Raw genomic sequence first — 22716 nt, forward strand, 5'->3', positions numbered from 1 at the left:
TTGCCACAATACCATAAAACTATGACATATCATCATAATTAATGGATAGAAGTGATATATTCCTTCACCCATGACGACCAATTTGGTGTGATTTCATGTCCTGAGATTGTCAACTATATGTGATATATTCTGAAGAAACAAAAAATTGACATTCAATTATTTATATTTTTCAAACTCTGAAGCTCAAGGTTCTATGTTTTGTAAGCACAATAGGTCAATAGGATAGCTCTTGGGCTCGCGAAACATGTTTAGTCGCGCCATAAACTTGTAAGTTTAAATGCTTAAATTAAACTACACTCTACATAAAAATTGTGCTACCATGCAAGCACTCGAAACATTGAGAGTGGAGGAGAGGGGGGCATTTTGTCCCATTTATGTAATCAAGATTATTTATGATGACACTTCTCTCGCGGGTCCAGAAAGAGTGCATTATGGAGAAGATGGAGGGAACGACCGATAAAACCAGGAACATCAGACATCGAACGATTAGGATTATGATATAGACATAGACAAGAACTATACTATATTATGCGTGGGTCAGATCCTAGTGTATAGTGAGTTATCGACGAGATCATTTAGACTATCTCCATCGGGTCGGTCTCTCTATTCTATTTCTTATTCCAATTTCTATTTCAAATTTTACTGTAGAAATAATAAGCGTGGGTCTGAGCGTGGGTCTGAATCCGCCCTGCTGAAATGCCCGAGAGGACAATGGACACGCACGCAGAGGGAGCTGCCGGCTGGGACACCGGACACCACACCATTCACATATCTCGCGACAGCAGAAACCACGTCGCGACGCTGCCACAGCAGCAGGCTATGATGGTGCTCATGAGTTCCATCCCAGTTCTCAGGCCGCGAATGCGGTTCCAAAATACTCCAAGCAAACAGGCAGTTTCGATTGGGCGAAGCGCGTGGAAAATCCACCGCGCCAGGAAATCCCAGAGCGGCGTCGGATCGTGGCCTCGTGCAGCGGCATCCGCAGCAGGTATCATCCGTCTCACCCTAAACCAAAACAAAATCCTTCCATTTTCATTTTCTTCGTCGCATCCCCGATTCCAAAAGGTAATTAATCCGCGCCCTTGTTTTTGTATCCCTCCTCACACCTCAGGAATAATGAATCGTCATGATCTACGTTGCCGAGCCCGCAGACAGGAACGGGGGTGTAAGCCGATCCGCGAGAAAAATCCAACCTACAAGACCTACAAGGCCAAGCGACATCCCAATCCGAGCGTTTCATCTTGCCCTCTGCTCTGTCCCCTCACACCTTCTCGCCAGGTTCGTCTTCCTTTGGACCCCTAGCTGCTCGGTCTTAAACCCCTGCGAGATGCAAGCATCGAATCGGGAAACTGGGAGGAGTTGGTGCCGTTTTGTTGATTTTTATATTTTTTCGACAACCGGTGTAATGTTATATATTTGACTGCATTGGATTGGAACGGGAGGCGCGTGCTCGATTCACAGATCGCCATTGCACTTGCCTTCTATTCTGGTGGGGAATCGTGTTATTGTTGTCGCGGCTAGATTAGGGTTCTGTCATCCTCCCTCTTTGCTCTTCCTACTCCCCCTAAATCCAACCTACCTGCTTCCAGTCGCGCCGTCGCCGGCGTCCTTGCACCGCCTTAGGCTTCGATTTGCTCATCTGGTGTGTGGATTGATTCGTTTTGGTGGTGGGTTTTCCATTTGATTTTGCGGTGTTTGTTTATCCGTTTTCCATTTTTCCTGTTGCAGGCTCAGTGGTGACATCAGCTGAGGTCCGGTAGTTTGCCTCTGCAGCCATGCCTCAAATCCAGAACACCATGCGGCAAAACTGCACACTCCTAGCTGTTCTTTGTGGGGAGTTTGCTGAGAAGCGGCAGACACCAGCTTCCCTGGCGCCAGACACAAAGCGGCTGCGGCTGTCATACCCTTTCCCTGAGCTCGCTTCGTCTGGGAGACTGGAGGTCAGTTCGTGTTGCTGTGTGGTGCAGGCAGATGTTAGTTTTTGAGTTTTGAAGTTAAAAAAACTAAAGGTGGACTTCGGGGATGCAGGTGCACACGCTAATCAATCCCACTTTGGAGCAATTTAGAGAGGCACAGCAGGCGGTGCATCCTGTCTTCTTGTATCTTCAGGGGCAGCAGCAAGAGAATGAGGAGGAGATTGGCACGCTTGTCTGGGGTGATACAGATTTATCTGACCCGCAGATGTTTGTCTCACTCATCACCCCACCATTTCCGACCATGGTAAGCCCCAAACTTTTCTTGAATAGATTAATAGCATGTATTTGTTGCTATAATTTACAGTGTCATCTGTTCTTGACTGGTGGACATGAGGTGCAAAAGTGCACATCAGTGTACAATTTCATACTTGAGACTTGAAAAAGGAAGGCCAGCATGACAATCAGTACTACAATATAACTGTGTTGCACTAGTCAAGAACTAGTTCGTCTGAGCATTGTATGGCCAAGGGATAGGGACAAACATCATCTTGTGAACTTCCAGGGAATTAGTACCTTAGCTGTGGCTATAACTGTGGTTATTTAAAAGTTACATTTGCTGGTCAGTGTTAGTTCTGACAATGCTTTTGTTTGGTATTGTGACCTAAGTTACTGAGAGTTACAGTTTCCATTACAACAACAACAACAACAACAACAACAACAACAAAGCCTTTTGTCCCAAGCACGTTGGGGTAGGCTAGAGATGAAACCCCGTATGAAAACCTCAGAGCTCAACCCCCAAAGAAAACAGGGGAAACAAAGGCAAAGGAGAACCGAAAACGACGAAACGGGGGAACACATAAAAGAGATAAAACCCACAAGAACCAGCAAGGTCTAAATGGGCACAAGAAAAGGTCAAACGATTAAGGAGGAAAAGCGGGACTATAAATCAAGGTTCTGGCACGTGAATTGCACACTTCCACCCCTTCCTATCCACGGCGAGCTCTTTATCAATATTCCACTCCTTCAGGTCCCTCTTCACTGCCTCTGTCCACGTCAAGGTTGGTCGACCTCTACCTCTCTTCACATTCTCGGGACGCCTAATTATTCCGATATGTACTGGTGCCTCTTCAGGTCTTCGTTGGATATGTCCAAACCATCTCAAACGATGTTGCATAAGCTTCTCCTCAATTGGCGCCACTCCTACTCTCTCTCGTATGTCATCATTCCGGACTCGGTCTCTCCATGTGTGGCCACATATCCAGCGCAACATACGCATCTCTGCCACACACAGTTGTTGGACATGTCGTCTTTTAGTGCGCCAACATTCTGCTCCATACAACATAGCCGGCCGGATTGCTGTCCTGTAGAATTTGCCTTTTAGTTTGTGTGACACCCGGGGGTCGCATAAGACACCCGCCGCTTGCCGCCACTTCAACCATCCAGCTTTAATTCTATGACTGACATCCTCATCGATGTCTCCATCCTTCTGAAGCATTGATCCTAAGTAACGAAAAGTGTCTTTCTTGGGTACCACTTGCCCATCAAGACTAACATCGCCATCTTCATACCCCATGGCACTGAAATCACACTTCATATACTCCGTTTTAGACCTACTAAGCCTAAAACCTTTTGCTTCCAGCGTCTGCCTCCACCATTCCAACTTTTGCGAAACACCACTCCTACTCTCCTCAGTAAGTACCACATCATCGGCAAAAAGCATACACCACGGTATATCTCCTTGTATGTCCCTTGTGACCTCATCTATCACCAAAGCGAAAAGATAAGGGCTCAAAGCCGACCCTTGATGTAGTCCTATGTTAATTGGAAAGTCATCGGTGTCCCCATCACTTGTTCGGACACTTGTCACAACATTAGTGTACATATCTTTAATAAGATTAATGTACTTTGTTGCTACTTTGACTTAATTGATTTCACTAAATTAACACATTATGTGTCTTGCTATTTCTCGCTCCATCCAAATATAATCGAGACTGTGTATGTGTCTTGCTATTTCTTCCTCCATCCAAATATGATCGACGTATAAACTCTGCATACAAAGACCAAGGAGAGAAGTGCCTTCCCCTCAATCCATTAATCATCTGGAGTAAAAGCATCTGTTAAAATAAGTGAGGGGATGCTGTGTTTTTGTTAGTGTCCACCTGCCGTTAGCACATGTTGCATGCATGGTTTAAATAAACCTGCCGTTAGCACATGTTGTACGCATGGTTTAAATAAACCTGTCGTTAGCGCATGTTGCACACATGGTTTAAATAAACAAGAGAACAATGACGATGCATTAACTTTGGGAGCAATTCCTGCATGCAGTATGAAACTGACGCCTGTCGGCCACTGTTCAAACAGAAAAGTGGTGCCCATGTCCATATACACTGACGAATCTTGGATATTTTTGCTTATACAACTAACAAGCTGGTTGGTGGGAGTATTTAATTATACTATAATGTGGTTTTTGTCCCCTGTTTTCTATTTTTGCTATATAGTTATTAACATGTTAAATGCTAATGCAGGTTTATTTAGAGGTTCCCACTGGGGAAAAGCTTGCCCAGTCACTTCATTCAAAGGTACCTTTTTTCAACAATCGTTTCTATCTCTTTTTAAGGAATTGGTTCTTGTTGTACATTTACCAGAGTTACTCTGGAGCTAGTGCACACTCCTCCTTCCTTGCTTATTTTGTCTCTAGATTTTGCAGAAGTCATGTCCCTTATATTTATAGTATGTTACTCCCTCTGTTCTAAATTGTAATATGTTTTGGCTTTTCTAGGTACATAATTTTTGTTATAAGTTAGATATGCACTATGTCTAGATACATAGTGTAACATATCGTATTATATCTAGAAAGCCAAAAAGTTTCTCAATTTGGAGCGGAGTGACTACCTCATTTCAACAAATATAGGTGGTATTGATTGTTTGAATGTTTATAACTCTGTTCTTAAGGCGTCGCCTAGGCGTCCGGGTGGTGGTCTAACGCCTAGGCGCCTTGCCCGCCTACCTCGCCTAGGCGTCCAGGCGGTGCTCCAACGCCTTGGATCGCCTTAGCGCTTTAAAAACCATGGTTTATAAATCTTTTGTAGTATTTAGATATCACCATTTATGCTTCAGATAATTTGTAGTGTTAATGAACTATTTTTCCCTAAAACAAAGTGGCTATTATTTTTAGACTTTTTGGTGCTAATCATGGAATGTGATATCGACATTCTTTCACTCAGGGGATACCATATGTGGTATATTGGAGGAATCTATTTTCATCTTATACAGCATCTCATTTTCGTCATGCGTTAATGTCAGTCATTCAGAGGTATTGCATCATAAATTATTGTTGATTGGTGGTGGTGCCATTTTATTTTGTTTCACACTTAACAGTTTAGTGTTCCTGGTTATAGTTCCTGCAGCCATACATGGGATGCATTTCAACTTGCACATGCCTCCTTCCGACTATACTGTGTAAGAAATAATCATGTACAAAGTGTTAAGCTTGGCCCCTGCCTACTTGGGGATGCTCCAAAAACAAATGTCATCCCTGCTGGGGATGAAGTGAATGAGGAACAAGGTTGTTCTGAAGGTTTTCCAGATATAAGAATATATGATGAAGATGTGAGCATGAAATTTCTTCTCTGTGGAGTACCATGCACCCTGGTAAGCTTAGGGTTATACCTATTTTTTTCTATTATCACTAGATGTCCACCTTGTTCCAATCAATGCTTGCAAACTGTATCAATTTCAGGATGCATGTTTGTTGGGGGCACTAGAAGATGGTTTGAATGCGCTCTTGAATATCGAGGTTTGTGCTCATCGTTGTAATAATCAGGACCAGATTCTATATGTATTGAGGTTATGGTTAGATGGTTAATCTTTACATGAAAGCGCTCATTAATTGAACTGCTGCGTTATTGGAGGCATTGGTAACTTATAAACTTGTAATATTACTGTAGGAGCTACGACAAGGAAGTTAGTACCAGACATACTGATTTTTACGCAGCATAGAGTTATTACATAATTATAAATCGGAATATTCATATATCAAAATTATTACTAAAAGAGGGGGTGGGGTGAATGCCCACTAGTTGCTTACCGCTATTGGCTTGCATTTCAATTGTGAATCCCAGTAAAATACAATGTATAGCAAACAGATGCATAAGTTAGTAATAGTGTTCGAGTTTGGTTCATGCTTTTGGTTCTCTATAAGCAGCAAAAGCATTGTTTTCATGCATTAGATAGTGGTGTCTTCAGTGTTAGATTTGTTAAGTAAATATCCTTTAATTCTTATGTACTTTCTAGTATTCTATTTTGTGTTTCATCATATTTGCTAGGATCTGCTTGATGACTGAGTCTTTTTTACTTCCCTCAGATTCGTGCGAGTAAACTTCAGAACCGAGCCAGGTATTTCATTACATATTAAGCAATATATCCCATAAACTATGGTACAAACATTTTATAACTTGAAAATGGATCATGTTTACAATGCAGTTTTGCCCTTTTGCTTTAGTAATTATATTAATATTTTTTTAATCCCTGAATACTTGTTTGCATTGTATTCTTGGCTCTCATCATGTTTTTAAGCATAAACCTGAAGGCATATAAAAGGAACTAGTGTATCTTGATTTGTACTGCCTATGACTTGTCAACCAAATGGAAAATGAAGTTAAATTCTCTTGAAATGATGCTGATATAGAATTTTTAAAATGATTATTTAGTATATACACCACCAATTATCCCAAAATAAGTCCATTTAGGTTGGTCCTAAGTCCTAACTCACATTTTTTAAGCTTTGACCAATAGCTAAAAAAATCATATAGGTACATAGGTTGACAACATAAGGTTAATATTATTAGATTAGATTTAGTGAGTGTTTGGTTTCTAGAGACTAATTTTTAGTCCCTTCATTTTATTCCATTTTAGTCCCTAAAAGCCAAACACCCCCTTATCATGAAAAATATTGTGATAATATATGACTCTATTTAAACTAATTTACTTTATTGATATTTGCTACATATTGGAGACCTATATTTGGGATATGATGGAGTAAAGATGGCAATGGTATTACCCATCAGGTAGAGCTATCCCATATTTGTACTTGCTAGACAATTAGTAGCTAAAATATCTGTGCCCGCATATGGGTAAAAGAATTTACCTATACAGCCATACCTGTACCCATACAGGTAAAAATACCCTACCCCTACAGGTAACCTGTACTTGAATACATACTCGCTAAAAACAAAAGACCATGAATATATTATATTATTGAAACCATATATCATCAATTATTTGTGAATAGGGATCAACCATATACATGGCAACAAAACTACTCTAATTAATAGTCCAATAATCATAGATATATTTGACATATGTGTATTCCATAGTAATTAATGAAGACATGGGTTGCTAAGACAAGTATAAATACCCGTGGGTACACGGGTGTGTGTAGTATGTTCCCATACCTGTACCCGTACCCTCATACCAGATGGGTAGATATTTTACCCATTCCCTCGGGTGAAGAATTCTTCCGATACCCGCCCCTTTATGAGGTAAAACCTATCGGGTAGTCAGGTTATAGGTACCCATTGCCATCTCTGGGATGTAGTAGGCCTAAAACTATAATCTTTACTATATCCAGTGAAAGGAGAGATTGCATATAATGTGTGGGATATATTTTATTGAGCCTCTAGGAAGAATATGTAGGAGTACATGACTTGGAGGGCAAGAAGTCTATCCTAGAGATAAGGAAGGTTATCTCGGGATTACAATCAATTCTAAACCAACCATATCAGGAGTTGCCTAATATACTCTAACATGCCTAATATACTCTAACATCCCCCTATAGTCGTAGCGTTAGCAACACGAACGAACAGACGAGAGAACAATGGAGATATCCCCCCACTGGCCCACAGTCGGAACACCGGTGTGAATGCTGCGACTGGAGTGGCCCATTGCAGATGGTAGCCCTTTGTGCCGATTATGTCTTAATATCCGAGTGCAAGGGCGTCGAGCTATTGTTGAGGTGATGTGCGTCGAGTAGCTGTGGTCGATGTAGTTGTCGAGGACGTTGAAGAAGACAAGCCGCACAAGTCACAGGCACAGGCGCAACACGCGGGAAGGCCCGCCACATGCTATGAGGCTCTAGGGTGACGGTGGCGCAGAAGGAGGGCGCCATAGACGAAGACGTCGACGCAGCCGTAGAGGAAGTAGCTAATGCCGAGGACGATGCTGTCAAACCGCCGTGGACGAGGCGTGCTCTAGGTTTGCTACGCCTGGAAACGCGTCGTAGACGAATGCACGTGTTGGTGTTGCCAGTACCGCACGTACTAGGTAGAAGGCTCCAACCAAGTGTCAGTGTCTGAAGGGACCAACAGAGAAGACCTCCACGACGGTTGTGGTGCAGCATGTCGGGAGTGCTGTTGCAGCTCACGATTGTCAGAGTGGAGTAGACGAAGTAGTTGAGGATGAGATGGCGACGCTGGCAACAAGGTTGTGCTGGAAGAAGGTGAAGAGGTAGGCATGGCGACGCATCGAGGATTCTGGAGTCGCGGCGGCGAGAGCCACGACACACAGGAAGAGACTCAACGCCAGTGGAGTGCGACGGCGGTACTTGTCGGCAAAGAACTCGACGATGAACGTGGTGCAGACCAATGACAGTGTCGACGCAACATGCAGGTGCAACACAGATCGACGGGTGTGATGACGCAGCTCGCAGACCATGCGTAGGAGACGCGCATCGACGGAGTCGACGACGATGTAGATGTGATAGCGGGGGTCGACGACGAACGACGACTCTGCTGCACGAAGAGACGACACAACGACTACCCTTGTGCTTGGTTAAGAAACTCAAGGCAGACGACAGACGTCACGGGAGGGTGAGGTCGCGCTCGCGATCGGTTAGCCAGACTGACGGCGTACAGGGCAAAGACGATGGTGATGTCGATGGCAGAACCTCCCGGCCAGTAGTGGCGACGATGAACCGGCAGAGATCGACGTGCCGGCGAAGAGGCGCAGAGACAACATGCGGGCGTCTCCTGGCACGCCGCTAGCCGCGCCATGCAACATAGTCAGAGAAGATGAAGGAGCAGATGTTCTCAAGGCTGATGTCGATGATGCGCGAGCCGACAGGCGATGGAGACGCAAACCCGATCACTTGAAAAACAAAAAGGCGCAACAACAACAGATCTGGTACATCACTGGGTAACCCGACCGGCAGCGGAGGTCGCATCCGCGTCCATGGCGGCGTGTGATGTTGCCAGCGACGGGGATATATCCCCATCACAGCCACCATCGCGACGACGTGCAATGGGCTAGATCTAGCTGGGATAGTCGATGGGAAGGTGGACAGAAGCCACCAACAGAGCCTTGATGGTGAGTTCCGATCTGGTGCTATGCTTGACGACGCGACGACGAACGCAACTGATCATATGGATCCGCAGTGCATCCTACGAGGGCGCTGCTCTCGGCGGAGAATGATCTCCCCGGGGGCGGCGCGGTGGCGGCAACAGAAGACACCTTTTTGGATTTAAAACCTAAACTCAGTGATACCATGAAAGGAGAGATTGTGTTTAATGTGTGGATATATTGCATTGAGCTTCTAGGAAGAATATATAGGAGTACATGACTTGGAGGACAAGAAGCCTATCCTAGAGATAAGGAAGGTTATCCAGGGATTACAATCAATCCTAAACCAAACATATCAGGAGTTGCCTAATACACTCTAACATGCTTAATATACTCTAACATCCCCCGCGGTCGTAGCGTTTAGCAACACGAACGGACAGACTGGAGAAAATGGATTTTAGGTGCTGTTGTTCTGTATTAATTCTTTGTTGTCAATCTGTTTGTGGTCTTAATAAAATGGAAATAAAACTATAATATACATTTTTTTGTCAGAAATGTTCATTTTGTTCAGAGCTGAAGCTCTCCACAATGTCTCTTTCCAGTGCTCATCCACCTCTTCAAGCTGAAGATCTTCCACATGGAGTTGTTACAATGCGCTGCGATATCACAACTTGCAGTTCTGCACATGTGTCGTTTCTTGTTTCATGCAGTGCCCAAACTTGTTTTGATGATCAGGTATCAATTTCTATAGCAATGGAGCATCTCCTAGCCCGTACATTGATGTAAAAAAACTCATATGTTGCTTCACAAAAAATGCAGCTTCTAGGGAGCCGTATCAAGAATGAAATTATTGAGAAGAGGCAGTTAGTTCGTGCTCTATTGAATAATGAGGATAACAAGCCATCTTCATATGAGCCTTTGCCTTCCATGTGCGTGGCTTGCGGAGCTTCTACTTTTGAAGTCTGGATAACCATGCCAAAATGGGCAGCACAGGTTATTTTTGTTCAATCATTTAGCGCATACCTTTGTATTGAACTTTTTTCTCCCTTTTTGGTCATACATTTCACTCCCTATGTTTAAAAGTATGTTGTGAAATCATCTTGGGCATGTACCATGCAAGATGATTAAACATGAGTGTTTAACGAGAGAGAATGTCGCTACATCAATGAGCATTGAATAAAAGTTATTTACTTAATTCCTCCTATATACAAATGGGTGCTTAAACAAACTCAACTACCTTGTTACTTTGTTAGTATTCTCTATTTCTCTTGGTCTTGAACTGCAGGAGAGTTTGCTACATCCCATCCCTCCTGTCAGAGAGGAGCAAAGACCATTGAAGGAATTTGAAAACCTAGCATTGCACCTCTTAATATATTACCCTAAACTGCTATTATCTTGAAGGATAAAAGTTTTAGATGCGATGCAATGCAAGTCAAACATCGTTTTCAGGGAGTTGGGTCCTAAATTGAGCAATCCTAGTTTTGACCATGTCCATAGAAAACAGTAAATGTTATTTATGATATCAATGGTCATCATTAGATACATTATGAAATATATTTTCATAATTTACCTCTTTGATGTGGTAGATGTTAATACTCTTTTCTATACACTTTGTCAAACCTAAAATAGTTTGACCTAGAACAAACCTTGCCCTTATATTTCAGGATGGAGGTAGTACAATTAAGCATCATGAGCAAACTTAAGCATTTGTCCTTTCATAAGTGCCTGGGTGAAATGACAGGGCAAAACTCACTTTCTTACAAGCATCTCTTCTAGTAGACTAGTACTGTTATGGTTGCTAGATCGGTGAGGGATTGGAGAGGGGTATCTATGGGCACCGGCCGGGGGCTCTACCCACGGTGGAGCAATAGGAGGGTTTCTCCCCTCTAATTCTTGCCTACTTTATTTCTCATCCATTGATTACATAAATAGACCGACTGGCCGCCCTTGTCTAGCTAGGGATCCTTATCTTCTAAAAACTCTCAACAAACTAACTGATAACCTTCCTAGATAATCTCAGCTAATCTCCTAAATAATCTCAACTAATCTTCTAATCTTATCTCTAACTATCTTTATCTAATCCCCCTTGGAGGGTCCATGGCTGCTGCTGCCGCAGCCCCTCTGTGGGCCCTGACACACCACACAAGAAAACCCATATTTAGGTTTCCTCTCTCCCTGCATCCAAAATGGGTATCACCTTTGGGTCACCCGTTGGAGAGGTATAGGTGTCGGTACAATGCTCACCGAGTACCTATTTTGAGTTTGGGTGTCTATTTAGGTGCTCCATTGGAGTAGCCTTACAGTAGACAGTAAGAGTAGTGCAGCTGTCCTGACAGCCTGCAGTGGTAGTCGATTTGACTTTGTACAACTCTTGCAGAGCTGCTAGAAATAGCAGGTCGCTGTGCAAAGCGACTTAGGTGCTGCATATTCAATATGAATGTCAACTTGTCAAGCCAGTTTGCTTCACAAAGACTAAACCTGTGTTCTAACCCCAGTCCCAGCTACTTCCCTCTGCTCATCCTATAGCTGCTGCACATCTAACAGATACTATTAGATTTGTAATCAAAGGCACTATTCGATAATCATATATTCATATGCTTATAATCATAAACAATATAGTATAAAAGAAATGAATGGTCAAAGTGTCATTTAAGAGGCATGCCATGTTAGAAGACACCTTATGTTATGACCAGCCTGGTCTACCAGAAGGCGACTAGACCCACCATAGTAGGCGCATGAGATCAGGAGATAAGTAATCAGTTTAGTTGGATAAGTATTAGCAGTTTATCTCCTAATATTATGGAGTAGTTTAGTTGGATAAGTCTCTTAGTATTGTGTAGTTCGTTGGTGCAGTTTATCTCCTAATATTATGGAGTAGTTTAGTTGGATAAGTCTCCTAGTATTGTAGAGTAGTCGATTGGTCTTAGGCCTATATAATTAGGACTTTGTAATCAAGAGAAGGCAAGCAATAGCAGATATCTTCTGCCAGCTTCCTCATGAGAGCTGGAATCCACATCCCTGTGCGCCATTCCCTGCGACTACGACGCCCAAGAGGCAGCCACCGCCTCCAGTCTGTAGCCTGTCCTCCCCTCACCCATACTCCCTTCGGCAGATCCCTGGTAGGACTAGAAACAATACCAATTTGGTATCCAGAGCCTCTGATCTTCCGGCCACCATGAATTACCCACCACCAGCCCCAACCGCCTCCCTGCCCTCTTCCACCCAGCCGCCCACCTCCCAGCCACGCACGCCGCCGCTTGCCCGCTTGCATCCACCGCCGCGCTGCCCACCTCCACCGCGCTTGCTAATTCCACCGCCGGTATCTCCATCAACCTTCCCACAATGACAAACGAGCAGCTGACGGCGTCCCTTCTCCACTTCTCCAACAGTCTTGGAGCCATACAAGCCCAGATGATGGCGCTGCAGTCTGATGTATTCACGATGAAGGCCGTCATGGTGGGCTCCTAGCCGCCGCTGTCTCTGCCTTCGCCCTTTGAGGCCGTAGCGGCTCTGTCGTCATTTTCGCAGCCGCCCTAACAGCCACCCCCGGCGTCCTCCCAGCCGCCGAGCGTATCGATCCACCGGCTGCACTTTCCGCGATCGCCGTCTCAAATTCCGGCATGGGCGCTGGGATCCGATCCGCCGCCGATCTACTCGTCAACAACACCGATCACCACGGCAATACCGTCGCCGCCGCCGCCTACTACTGCCCTAGGGTCTTGTGCCGGTGCCGCGGTGGGGCTTCCGCCCCGCGCTCCAATCCCCGTGCTGCCTCCTCTAGTCCTCTGGGTCCACATCGACGCCGCGCTCCTCGCGGAGTACCTGGACCGGTGCGCGGACGACATGGTGCACGACGGCATGGTGGAGGAGCTCCGGTAGTACTTCGCCACGACCATGGCCACGGAGCGCGCCGCGCACGCCGCGGGGCTGGGCAGGGCCTTCGGTGTGCCCGAGCTAGGCGCCTGCTTCGCGGGGCGCGCCAGCTTCTGCGCCGCAATCGGCAACATGAAGGCCAACACGCGGGACCTGGCGGCTGCGTAGGTGCGCAAGATCCGACGCATGGCCGACGCCTGGGGCTGGCCCATCCAGAGGCTCGACGCGTCCGCCACTGTCTACGCGCGCCTCCGCGGAGTCGGCGTGCTAGGAGCGCAACGTGCGCGCGCCCGACCTCGATGCCATCCGGAACTTCTTGTTGGAGCTGGACGGCGGCAGCGTCGTCGACGACGCTGTGGTGGAGGTGGAGCCGCGGTTGCGATGCTGCGAGGCGACTTCGAGTCTGCGGATGAGGTCGTGGAGGAGCCACCAGATGCTTTTCGCTCTGCATAACCTGACTTTCAGCTCGAGGACGAGCTGTTTTAGCAGGCGGGGAGAGATGTTATGACCGGCCTGGTCTACCAGAAGGCGATTAGACCCACCAGAAGTAGGCGCAGGAGTAGATCAGGAGATAAGTAATCAGTTTAGTTGGATAAGTCTTAGCAGTTTATCTCCTAATATTATGGAGTAGTTTAGTTGGATAAGTCTCCTAGTATTGTGGAGTAGTCTATTGGGGTGCAGTTTATCTCCTAATATTATGGAGTAGTTTAGTTGGATAAGTCTCCCATTATTGTGGAGTAGTCGGTTGGCCTTAGGCCTATATAATTAGGACTTTGTAATCAAGAGAAGGCAAGCAATAGCAGATATCTTCTGCCAGCTTCCTCTGGAATCCACATCCCTGTGCGCCGTTTCCTGCGACTACGGCGCCCAAGAGGCAGCCACCACCTCCAGGCCGTAGCCTGTCCTCCCCTCACCCATACTCCCTTCGGCAGATCCCTGGTAGGACTAGAAACACTACCACCTTATAAACTGGTCCGGAGGGAGTAGCTGTTAGTTTTTGTAACCCTGAACTTTGTTTAGTACTCCAGCTGGAGTTCAAAATTTCAAACTGTAGGACTGTGCCCTGCTGTTTTGGGTGGATTTCTGTTTTAGGGACTTTCTTTTTAGTTTTTAAGTTTGTTCTTTATTTTCTCTTCGCATGGTGTTGATTCGATTATAATTTCTTTCCAACTTCCATAATTATATGCGATTAGATCCTGTTTCATGTATGAACAAACATTATGTTTAATTGTCTAGGTTTTGAAACATCTTGCGCCAGAAATCTCCTACAGAAGCTTGGTTGCACTTGGAATTGCTTGGGTAAATGGTACACCAGTGTCCTCATTTGATAGGCAGGATGCAGACCGGCTTCTTTTCTTTTGCTCTAACCAGTGCGGAGATCAAGCTATTCAAAATGGCTCATATGCTCATGTATCCAGCTGGTCAGCACCCCTTACCAAGGATAGAACCACTGGAAGTCTCGAGTCAAAACAGATGTCATTTGGTGCAAAAGGAGTTGTAGGGGATAATACGATCTCCCTATCATCATTGAAACCAAGGCTAAAGCCTGCAACAATGAGACCCCTTCCTCACTCTCGCAAGCAACAAATGCATCCCTTTATGGGGTTTCCTCAGTCCATCATTCACGATGCTAGTCAAGTTAAGCCTAGCTTGCCAGCCCCTCCTGTGAAGCACAACGCAGTACCTGTTACCGCAGTGACACCGAGAAAATCATCATCTGGGTCACCATCATCCTGGTCACGTGTTCAGCTACCAATCCCATTGAATCCTCTGCCAATAAAGAAACATGAGTGCAATCGGTTGCCTATCCACAGTTGCTCTGAAGTACACTTCGGGACCATCCTTTTGTTTCCTTCTGTGCTGAAGCATCTTCCTAGTAAATATCCCCTCATTTTGTGCTATCTTTTGCAGGAAGACTTCTTGAAAGATGTCATGCAGTTTCTACTTCAGAGGGGCCACATCCGACTTGTACCTCAGGGAGGACTGGCAGAATTTCCTGACGCAGTGTTAAATTCAAAGCGTCTTGATTTATATAACTTATACAAAGAGGTAGTTGCGCACTACTGTTTTCATGTATCAGTTGTAGTGCCAAATTTTTTAATATTGCTTTGGGATAATCCCAATCTGTTATGGGCCTTAGCCCATTAGCTATGTCATTATGGCTAGGTTAGCTGCGGACACTGTTCACGTGCGGTTACTGTAGCGCGTGAACAGTGCCGGACAGATAGGGTTTGTTATGTTGCTTAGCTATTAAGTTAGGGTTACCTATCTATATAAGGAGGGGCAGGGTGTTAGTAGAGGGGGGAAGAAGAATAGATCTGGTTAATTTGTTGTGAACTGCGATGCACTCGCAAGATAGTCCCGGTACTCAGCCCTCCCGTAGGAGGCCCTAGGAGTAAACCAGATCTATTCTTCTTCCCCCCTCTACTAACACCCTGCCCCTCCTTATATAGATAGGTAACCCTAACTTAATAGCTAAGCAACATAACAAACCCTATCTGTCCGGCACTGTTCACGCGCTACAGTAACCGCACGTGAACAGTGACCGCAGCTAACCTAGCCATAATGACATAGCTAATGGGCTAAGGCCCATAACACAATCCCATTAAAATAAAAAACTATCACATTTCTAGGTAAAAGAAATTCAATGTGAAAATTCTTGAGGTGCTGTTACCACCCAGAAAATATTGCCATTTTTTTAAAAAATGGTGACGCTGAAATGTTTTGGCTGACAAATTATCTGATTGTCATCGTTCAGGTGGTATACCGAGGTGGCTTTTATGTAGGCAATGGCATAAATTGGAAAGGTCAAATCTTTTCAAAGATGCACAACCATACAGTTACAAACAAAATGACGGTATGCTTGTTTTTGTTCCATTTACTTGCCATCACACTGGAAAAGTGGGAAGGTTTTAAATTATCTGTTTTTATGCTATTATATATTTTTATAATTCTTATATTAACATATATAGATTTGCCTTGCTATTTGTGAGCAATAGAAAAATCTATTTTTTTGCACTACAGCTATTTGAAGCACACGATGCCAATTGTTTCCTCCTTAGTTATTATTATGAACATATAATCTGGCTGTGGTTAATTTGGCATTAAACTAAAACTAATCATGCATTCTTTTTACATTTAGGGTGTTGGGAACACCCTAAAAAGGCATTATGAGACGTACTTGCTTGAATATGAACTTGCACATGACGATATTGATGGGGAATGTTGCTTGATTTGCCACAGGTTTGAAGATTTGTTTTCATTCTAGTATATCTGACACATCTCTTTTTCGTTTACGTAGATTCTAACATGTTAGTTTATGTATTTACAGTGGTGCTCTGGGTGACTGGGTGAACTGTGGATTATGTGGAGAATGGGCCCACCTTGGCTGCGATAGACGGAAAGGGCTGTCTACTTTCAAGGTAGACGCTTGCTGATCCTAAAGCATCCATTTCGTTTTCCTTTGAGGAATTCTAAAAAACATGTTACAAATTGACGTGGTTGCTGTGGTAACAGGACTACTCGAAGGCGGATGGGATGGAATACATATGTCCCCAGTGTAGCCTTGCGAAATACAAACCGCCGTTGCCTGCACCATGAAATATGTTGATTAACTTCTGTTACTTTCTTAAGGGTGATGGTTTGGATAGAAATTAGTGGCTAAGGATGTGTAGTGTTGACCTGTACTATTGAATATGATCCTGTACGATTTGTACAATTTTTATAAAATTTCTGATTTCCGAAGGGTGTCTGGTCTGTTTGTAAGACCTTAGTTTTTAAGAATCTGGTTTATGAAAAAAAACTAGTTAATAATGTTTAGAACCACCTCAATTTTTATAGACTTCTTAGTAAGAAACTGAAAATCCCGTTTTATAAACTAGAGCATAAACTAGCATATAAAGTAGCATGTTTGACCCTTCCACATCGACGACGACTCTTTTTCAGCATCGCTTAGGTGTGCATGTACCAAGGTTCACCGCCGGGTAATCGGCAATGGCCGATAACCCCTATCAACGATTTTGGAATTTAAATTGGGAGATATTTTATAAATTTTAAATAATTTTGATGCCAAATTTTTTTATAAATACTATTGATTATTTCATGACTTTATGCTAAAACCAATGTTCAAAATACGCAACCGATTTCAAACTAAAAATTAAACAACTTTCAGAAAATTTAAAAAGAGAAAACCTTCTTAATGGACCGGTCATTCATATGGCCTAGTAGACCTACTTAATACCCTAGGATGTTGATGTCGACTCTGGGCTAGTTTGGAAACTCAAATTCCCTTCACGATTAAAGGGGATTGGAGATGAAATTAGTTCATTTCCACCCTAATCCCCTCCAACCCTAAGGCCCTGTTCGTTTTTATCAAACCCATAGGGATTGAGAGGGATTGAATCCCCAATAAGTCAAAATCGGTAAGCCAAGCGCTTTGCCCGTCGCCGCCAGAGCAGCCGCTACCGCCCTGCATCGTCGACTAGCCAGTCGGCTACACCGGAAAGCCATCCTGGGTGCCTACTCGTCCATGAATCGGTAAGCCCACTAGTTTCACCGATTCATCGCAACGTTTGTCCAATAAATCGAGTTATAGGCACGGCTAACTCTACACTGCACGGTGCTCGTAGCCTGGCTGAGCCACTGGTAGCCACCGGCTAATCGCTTCGGACCAGTGGCTACTCGTGGGAGGAGTCAGATTAATCGGCTCGAGTTGCTAATTAGCCGACCACTAAGTAGGAGCTAGGGTTATGTAGATTTTCCCCGTTTCAGTTCAAATCTTTTTAACTTTTCACTGCTAATGGCAATATAGCTAATAATACTTATAATGATAGTTCATATTATTTCTATTTTTAGGGATGTCAGATCGGATCGATCCGGTTTGGAAACACATGGATAACATATATATCGAATTCAAGTACAGGTATTGCAAAAAACATTAGAAGGGGGCAACACTACACGTTTTGAACAACACCTTACATTGCGTGGGGGGAATGTGCAAGATTGTCGTAATGTTCCGTCAGAAGTTGCCAATTACTTTTGGCGGGAGATTGACAAGGGCCAATATAAAAGGAAAGTAAGAATGGTAAAGGAGGTACGAAGGTTGGCATTGGCGGGTTTATCTCGTGGTTCTGATGATGACAATGACAATAAGTTGCAGGCCACATTGCGTGCTTCGAGAAAGGATGAGGAGCTTAGGAGGTGTGCTCGCGCGAGTGGTGGCACGTGTGGGGTGGTGGCTCCTGCCAAGCTGATGTGTATACCATGTTTGAGAGAACATTTTTTTTGGAAGGACAAACCACATATGGCGTAGACAAGGATTGATAAGGGCCCTCTTTCGAAGGCAGGAAAGAATGTGGTCCTTTTTGTTGGTAAGCAATGGGCTAAGTGGTTCCATACTTAGGCAATTCCAAGGCATAAAGCTAACAATCCATATTTCATCAACACATTTAAAGAGACAAACATGGTGATTGTGGATTCATAGTTTATCAATGTCATTCCATTTCATACATTTCTCCCATTCGTACTCTATATGTCTTGTAGGGTAAGGGATCCGATATCCGAAAGGTTACTTGATTGATAATCAGTACTCAGACGAGAATGAGAAGGATTTGCAGGATGATTTCATGAAGTTCAAGCTTGATTGGCCAATATATGGACTCACCATCTATAATACCCAACTGGTGGATAATAAGAAAAAAGAGTTAATCTTATATGTATTGCTCTCTACTCATTAGAACACATGAATAATCATATTTAAAGTGAATAATTCTCTAATGAAACATAAATAATCCATGCATCATGTTGTAGTTTATTTGTTTGTGCATTCAACAACAATAATAATAGTAATAAAAATATATTGATGATGTGGATGAGGTTTAACCAAATATGCAATTTAGAAATTGGAAATAACATAGAAAGGAAAAAAGGAAAATACTACATAATATAAGGAAAATAAATATATAAAAATAAATATATCCTTTCCATACTGGTATTTTTAATTTGTGCATTTAACCTAAGTATGAATTTCACAACAATATTGAATTCAAATTTGAAATCTAAATATGAAAATAGAAAGAACAGAAAATAGAAAAAAAGAAAATCTTCTGCGCTGGACCTTAACTTCATTTTCGGCCCACCTGGCCCTTCCCTTCGTGTGGGCTGCTAAGGCCGACGCCGACACTGTGACCCCACATGTCAGCGCTCCAGCACATCCACGCCTCATGCCACACGCGTTTCCAGTCGCTGTCAGGCGGGGTCCGCTCACCAGTTCTTCCCCCTTGCTAACGCATGGGGCCCTCCACCGCCCTGTTTCTCTTCCAAGCCGAGAACCCGGGCGCGAGTTGTTGCGCCCGTGCGAGATCTTCGCTACCCACGGCTCCACCTCGCCTCGACTACAAAGGCGGTCCGAACCTCCCATTACCCCCCTCCTTCGCCTAGTTGGGACTCCACAATCAACCGAGGGAAAGACGCTCTTCACGTCCATTTAAAACAACTTAAACGAGTGGTGAGCAGCATAGGCCAATAATATGCGTATTGATTCTAGCCTAGCTACAGGAGCAAAGGTCTCCTCAAAATCCAAACCTGCGACTTGGGCATAACCTTTTGCCACAAGTCGAGCCTTGTTCCTTGTCACCACCCTGTGCTCATCTTGCTTGTTGTGAAACACCCACTTGGTTCCCACAACATTTTGCTTTGGACGTGACACCAGGCTCCATACTTCATTTCTCTTGAAATTATTGAGCTCTTTCTGTATGGCCAACACCTAGTCCGGATCTTGCAAGGCTTCTTCTACCCCGAAAGGCTCAATATAAGAAACAAAAGAGTATTGTTCACAAAAATTAGCTAAACGTGAAAGAGTTTTTACTCCCTTGCTTATATCACCCAGAATCTGATCCACTAGATGATTCCTTTGGATGGTGGCCCAGACTTGAGTTGGAGGTGTCCGTTGGACTTCTTCCACTTTATTCTTTTCTTCATGTGCTCCCCCTTGATTCATGCCTGCATCTTGAGGTACCTATTCCTCATCTTGAGTTGGGGGTTGCACCAGTGTTGGGAAAGATGGTTGATCTTGATCTTGTTGTTCCTGTGGTCGCACATCACCTATTGCCATAGTTCTCATTGCGGCCGTTGGAACTTCATCCTCATCTACATCATCAAGATCAACTTGCTCTCTTGGAGAGCCATTAGTCTCATCAAATACAACGTCACTAGATACTTCAATTAAACCTGATGATTTGTTGAAGACCCTATATGACTTTGTATTTGAATCATAACATAGTAAAAATCCTTCTACAACTTTGAGAGCAAATTTTGAATGCCTACCTTTTTTACCAAGATGTAGCATTTGCTCCTAAATACACAAAAATATCAAACATTGGGTTTATTACCGGTTAGAAGCTCGTAAGACATTTTTCTTGAGGAGGCGATGAAGATAGAGCCGGTTTATGGCATGGCACGTTGTATTTACAGCTTTCGACCAAAACCGCTCAGGCGTCTTGTATTCCCCAAGCATTGTTCTCGCCATGTTGATGAGCGTACTGTTCTTCCTCTCTACTACACCATTTTGCTGTGGTGTGTAGGGAGCGGAGAACTCATGCTTGATGGCTTCCTCCTCAATATACTCTTCCACTTGAAGATTCTTGAATTCAGATCCATTGTCGCTTCTGATCTTCTTCACCTTGAGCTCAAACTCATTTTGAGCTCTCCTTAGGAAGTGCTTTAAAGTACCTTGGGTTTCTGATTTATCCTGCACAAAAAATACCCAAGTGAAGCAGAAACAATCATCAACAATTACAAGACCATACTTACTTCCCCCGATGCTAAGATAAGCAATGGGCCCGAAGAGATCCTTATGGAGGAGTTCTAGTGGTCTTGACATTGTCATCACATTTTTTCCTAGATGAGTAGTTCCCACCTGTTTTCCTACCTGGCAAGCTGCACAAGGTCTGTCTTTCTCAAAACAGACAACGTTAGTCCTAACACATGCTCTCCCTTTAGAAGCTTATGAAGATTTTTCATTCCAACATGTGTTAGACGACAGTGCCAGAGCCAACCCATATTAGTATTAGCGATTAAACATGCATCTAGATCGGCATTCTCTTTAGTGAAATCAACTAAATAAAGCTTGCCATCTAAAACACCTTTAAACGCTAATGAACCATCACTTCTTCTAAAGATAGATACATCAATATTTGTAAATAAACAATTATATCCCATATGACATAATTGACTTATAGACAGTAAGTTATAACCAAGCGATTCTACTAAGAACACATTAGAAATTGAATTCTCGGTAGTGATGGCTGTTTTACTCAAACCCTTGACCTTGCCTTGATTCCCATCACGAAATATGATCGTGTCATGGGAATCCTTGTTCTTGACATAGGAGGTGAATATCTTCTTCTCCCCCGTCATGTGGTTTTTGCATCCGCTGTCAATAATCCAGCTTGTGCCCCGGATGCATAAACCTATAAGGTAATTTAAGCTTGGGTCTTAGGTACCCAACTTTTGTTGGGTCCTATTAGGTTAGTCACATAAGACTTTGGAACCCAGATGCAAGTTTTGTCTCTCTTGCACTTAGGCCCCAAATTTCTTGCAACTAATTTATCATTTTTACACATAAGCACAAATGAAGCATCATAAGTATGATAAATCATAGTTGGGCTATTTGATGCATTCTTAAGCGCATGATACATAGTATGATGAACATGGCGCCTAGTTCTATTCCTACCATGAGCATACAAAGAGCTAGATGATGCAAACATGGCATCTGAATCAAAGGCAACATCATGACGAGTATGAACAACACTGGAAGCATTCTTAACATGAGCATAAAGATAGGCATGGTTCTTTTTGTCATGTGAAGAATGAGAGCTACTAGCCATAGGAGCCTTTCCTTTCTCCTTGATGAGATTGGAGGCCCATCGGCTTGTTAAGTTCTTGGTTCCTTTTTGGAAGCCAAGTCCATCCTTAATGGAGGGATGTCTACCAATGGTGTAGGCATCTCTAGTGAGAGCACCTAGAGGGGGGGGGTGAATAGGTGATCCTGTAAAACTTAAGCTTATAGCCACAAAAACTTGTTAAGTGTTAGCACAATAAATGCCAAGTGGCTAGAAAGGAGTCTCAACAAAACACAATACCACAAGAGATCAATCACAGAGATGACACAGTGGTTTATCCCGTGGTTCGGCCAAGACCAACGCTTGCCTACTCCACGTTGTGGCATCCCAACGGACGAGGGTTGCAATCAACCCCTCTCAAGCGGTCCAAAGACCCACTTGAATACCACGGTGTTTTGCTTGCTTTTTCTCAATCCCGTTTGCGAGGAATCTCCACAACTTGGAGCCTCTCGCCCTTACAATTGAAGTTCACAAAGAAACACAGAGCAAGGGGGAATGAGCAACGCACACAAGACTTCAAAAGATCAGAGCAACAACACGCACACAAGTCGCAACAAGAGCTCGCAACCCAACTCAAAGAGTTCACAACTCCACAAGAGCTCTATATGCTATCACAATGAAACGAATGCGCGAGATCGATGTCTTGGTGCTTAGGAATGTTGTAGGAATGCTTGGTGTTCTCCTCCATGCGC

General features: G+C 43.9%; 1 protein-coding gene and 1 long non-coding RNA gene across 9 annotated transcripts; both read left to right on the forward strand.

The window, feature by feature from the left end:
- The first annotated feature begins 685 nt into the window (after window positions 1-685).
- On the forward strand, window positions 686-16868 carry LOC100191457 (uncharacterized). Of its 8 annotated transcripts, none has more exons than XM_008668044.3 (17): window positions 686-988; window positions 1112-1278; window positions 1729-1940; window positions 2029-2220; window positions 4442-4495; window positions 5141-5229; window positions 5315-5567; window positions 5656-5712; window positions 6280-6311; window positions 9854-9986; window positions 10071-10244; window positions 14361-14948; window positions 15036-15173; window positions 15883-15981; window positions 16267-16367; window positions 16456-16546; window positions 16641-16868. In XM_008668044.3, the coding sequence occupies exons 3-17, from the start codon at window positions 1776-1778 to the stop codon at window positions 16722-16724; spliced, it is 2250 nt and encodes a 749-aa protein (XP_008666266.1). In that variant the 5' UTR covers window positions 686-988; window positions 1112-1278; window positions 1729-1775; the 3' UTR covers window positions 16725-16868. The 8 variants fall into 8 exon arrangements, with proteins under 8 accessions (XP_008666266.1, XP_035820857.1, XP_035820863.1 ...); XM_008668134.2 differs by having other exon boundaries at window positions 841-988; window positions 1152-1278; XM_008668091.3 differs by lacking the exon at window positions 686-988 and adding an exon at window positions 1049-1065 and having other exon boundaries at window positions 1152-1278.
- A 614-nt stretch (window positions 16869-17482) lies between these two features.
- On the forward strand, window positions 17483-18705 carry LOC103643243 (uncharacterized). The gene is made up of 2 exons (XR_560910.3): window positions 17483-17660; window positions 17979-18705. It is a non-coding gene; the product is annotated as an uncharacterized lncRNA (long non-coding RNA).
- Window positions 18706-22716: the final 4011 nt, after the last annotated feature.

The sequence above is a fragment of the Zea mays genome, chromosome 1 (genome assembly GCF_902167145.1).
Source record: "Zea mays cultivar B73 chromosome 1, Zm-B73-REFERENCE-NAM-5.0, whole genome shotgun sequence".
NCBI classification, from domain to species: Eukaryota; Viridiplantae; Streptophyta; class Magnoliopsida; order Poales; family Poaceae; genus Zea; species Zea mays.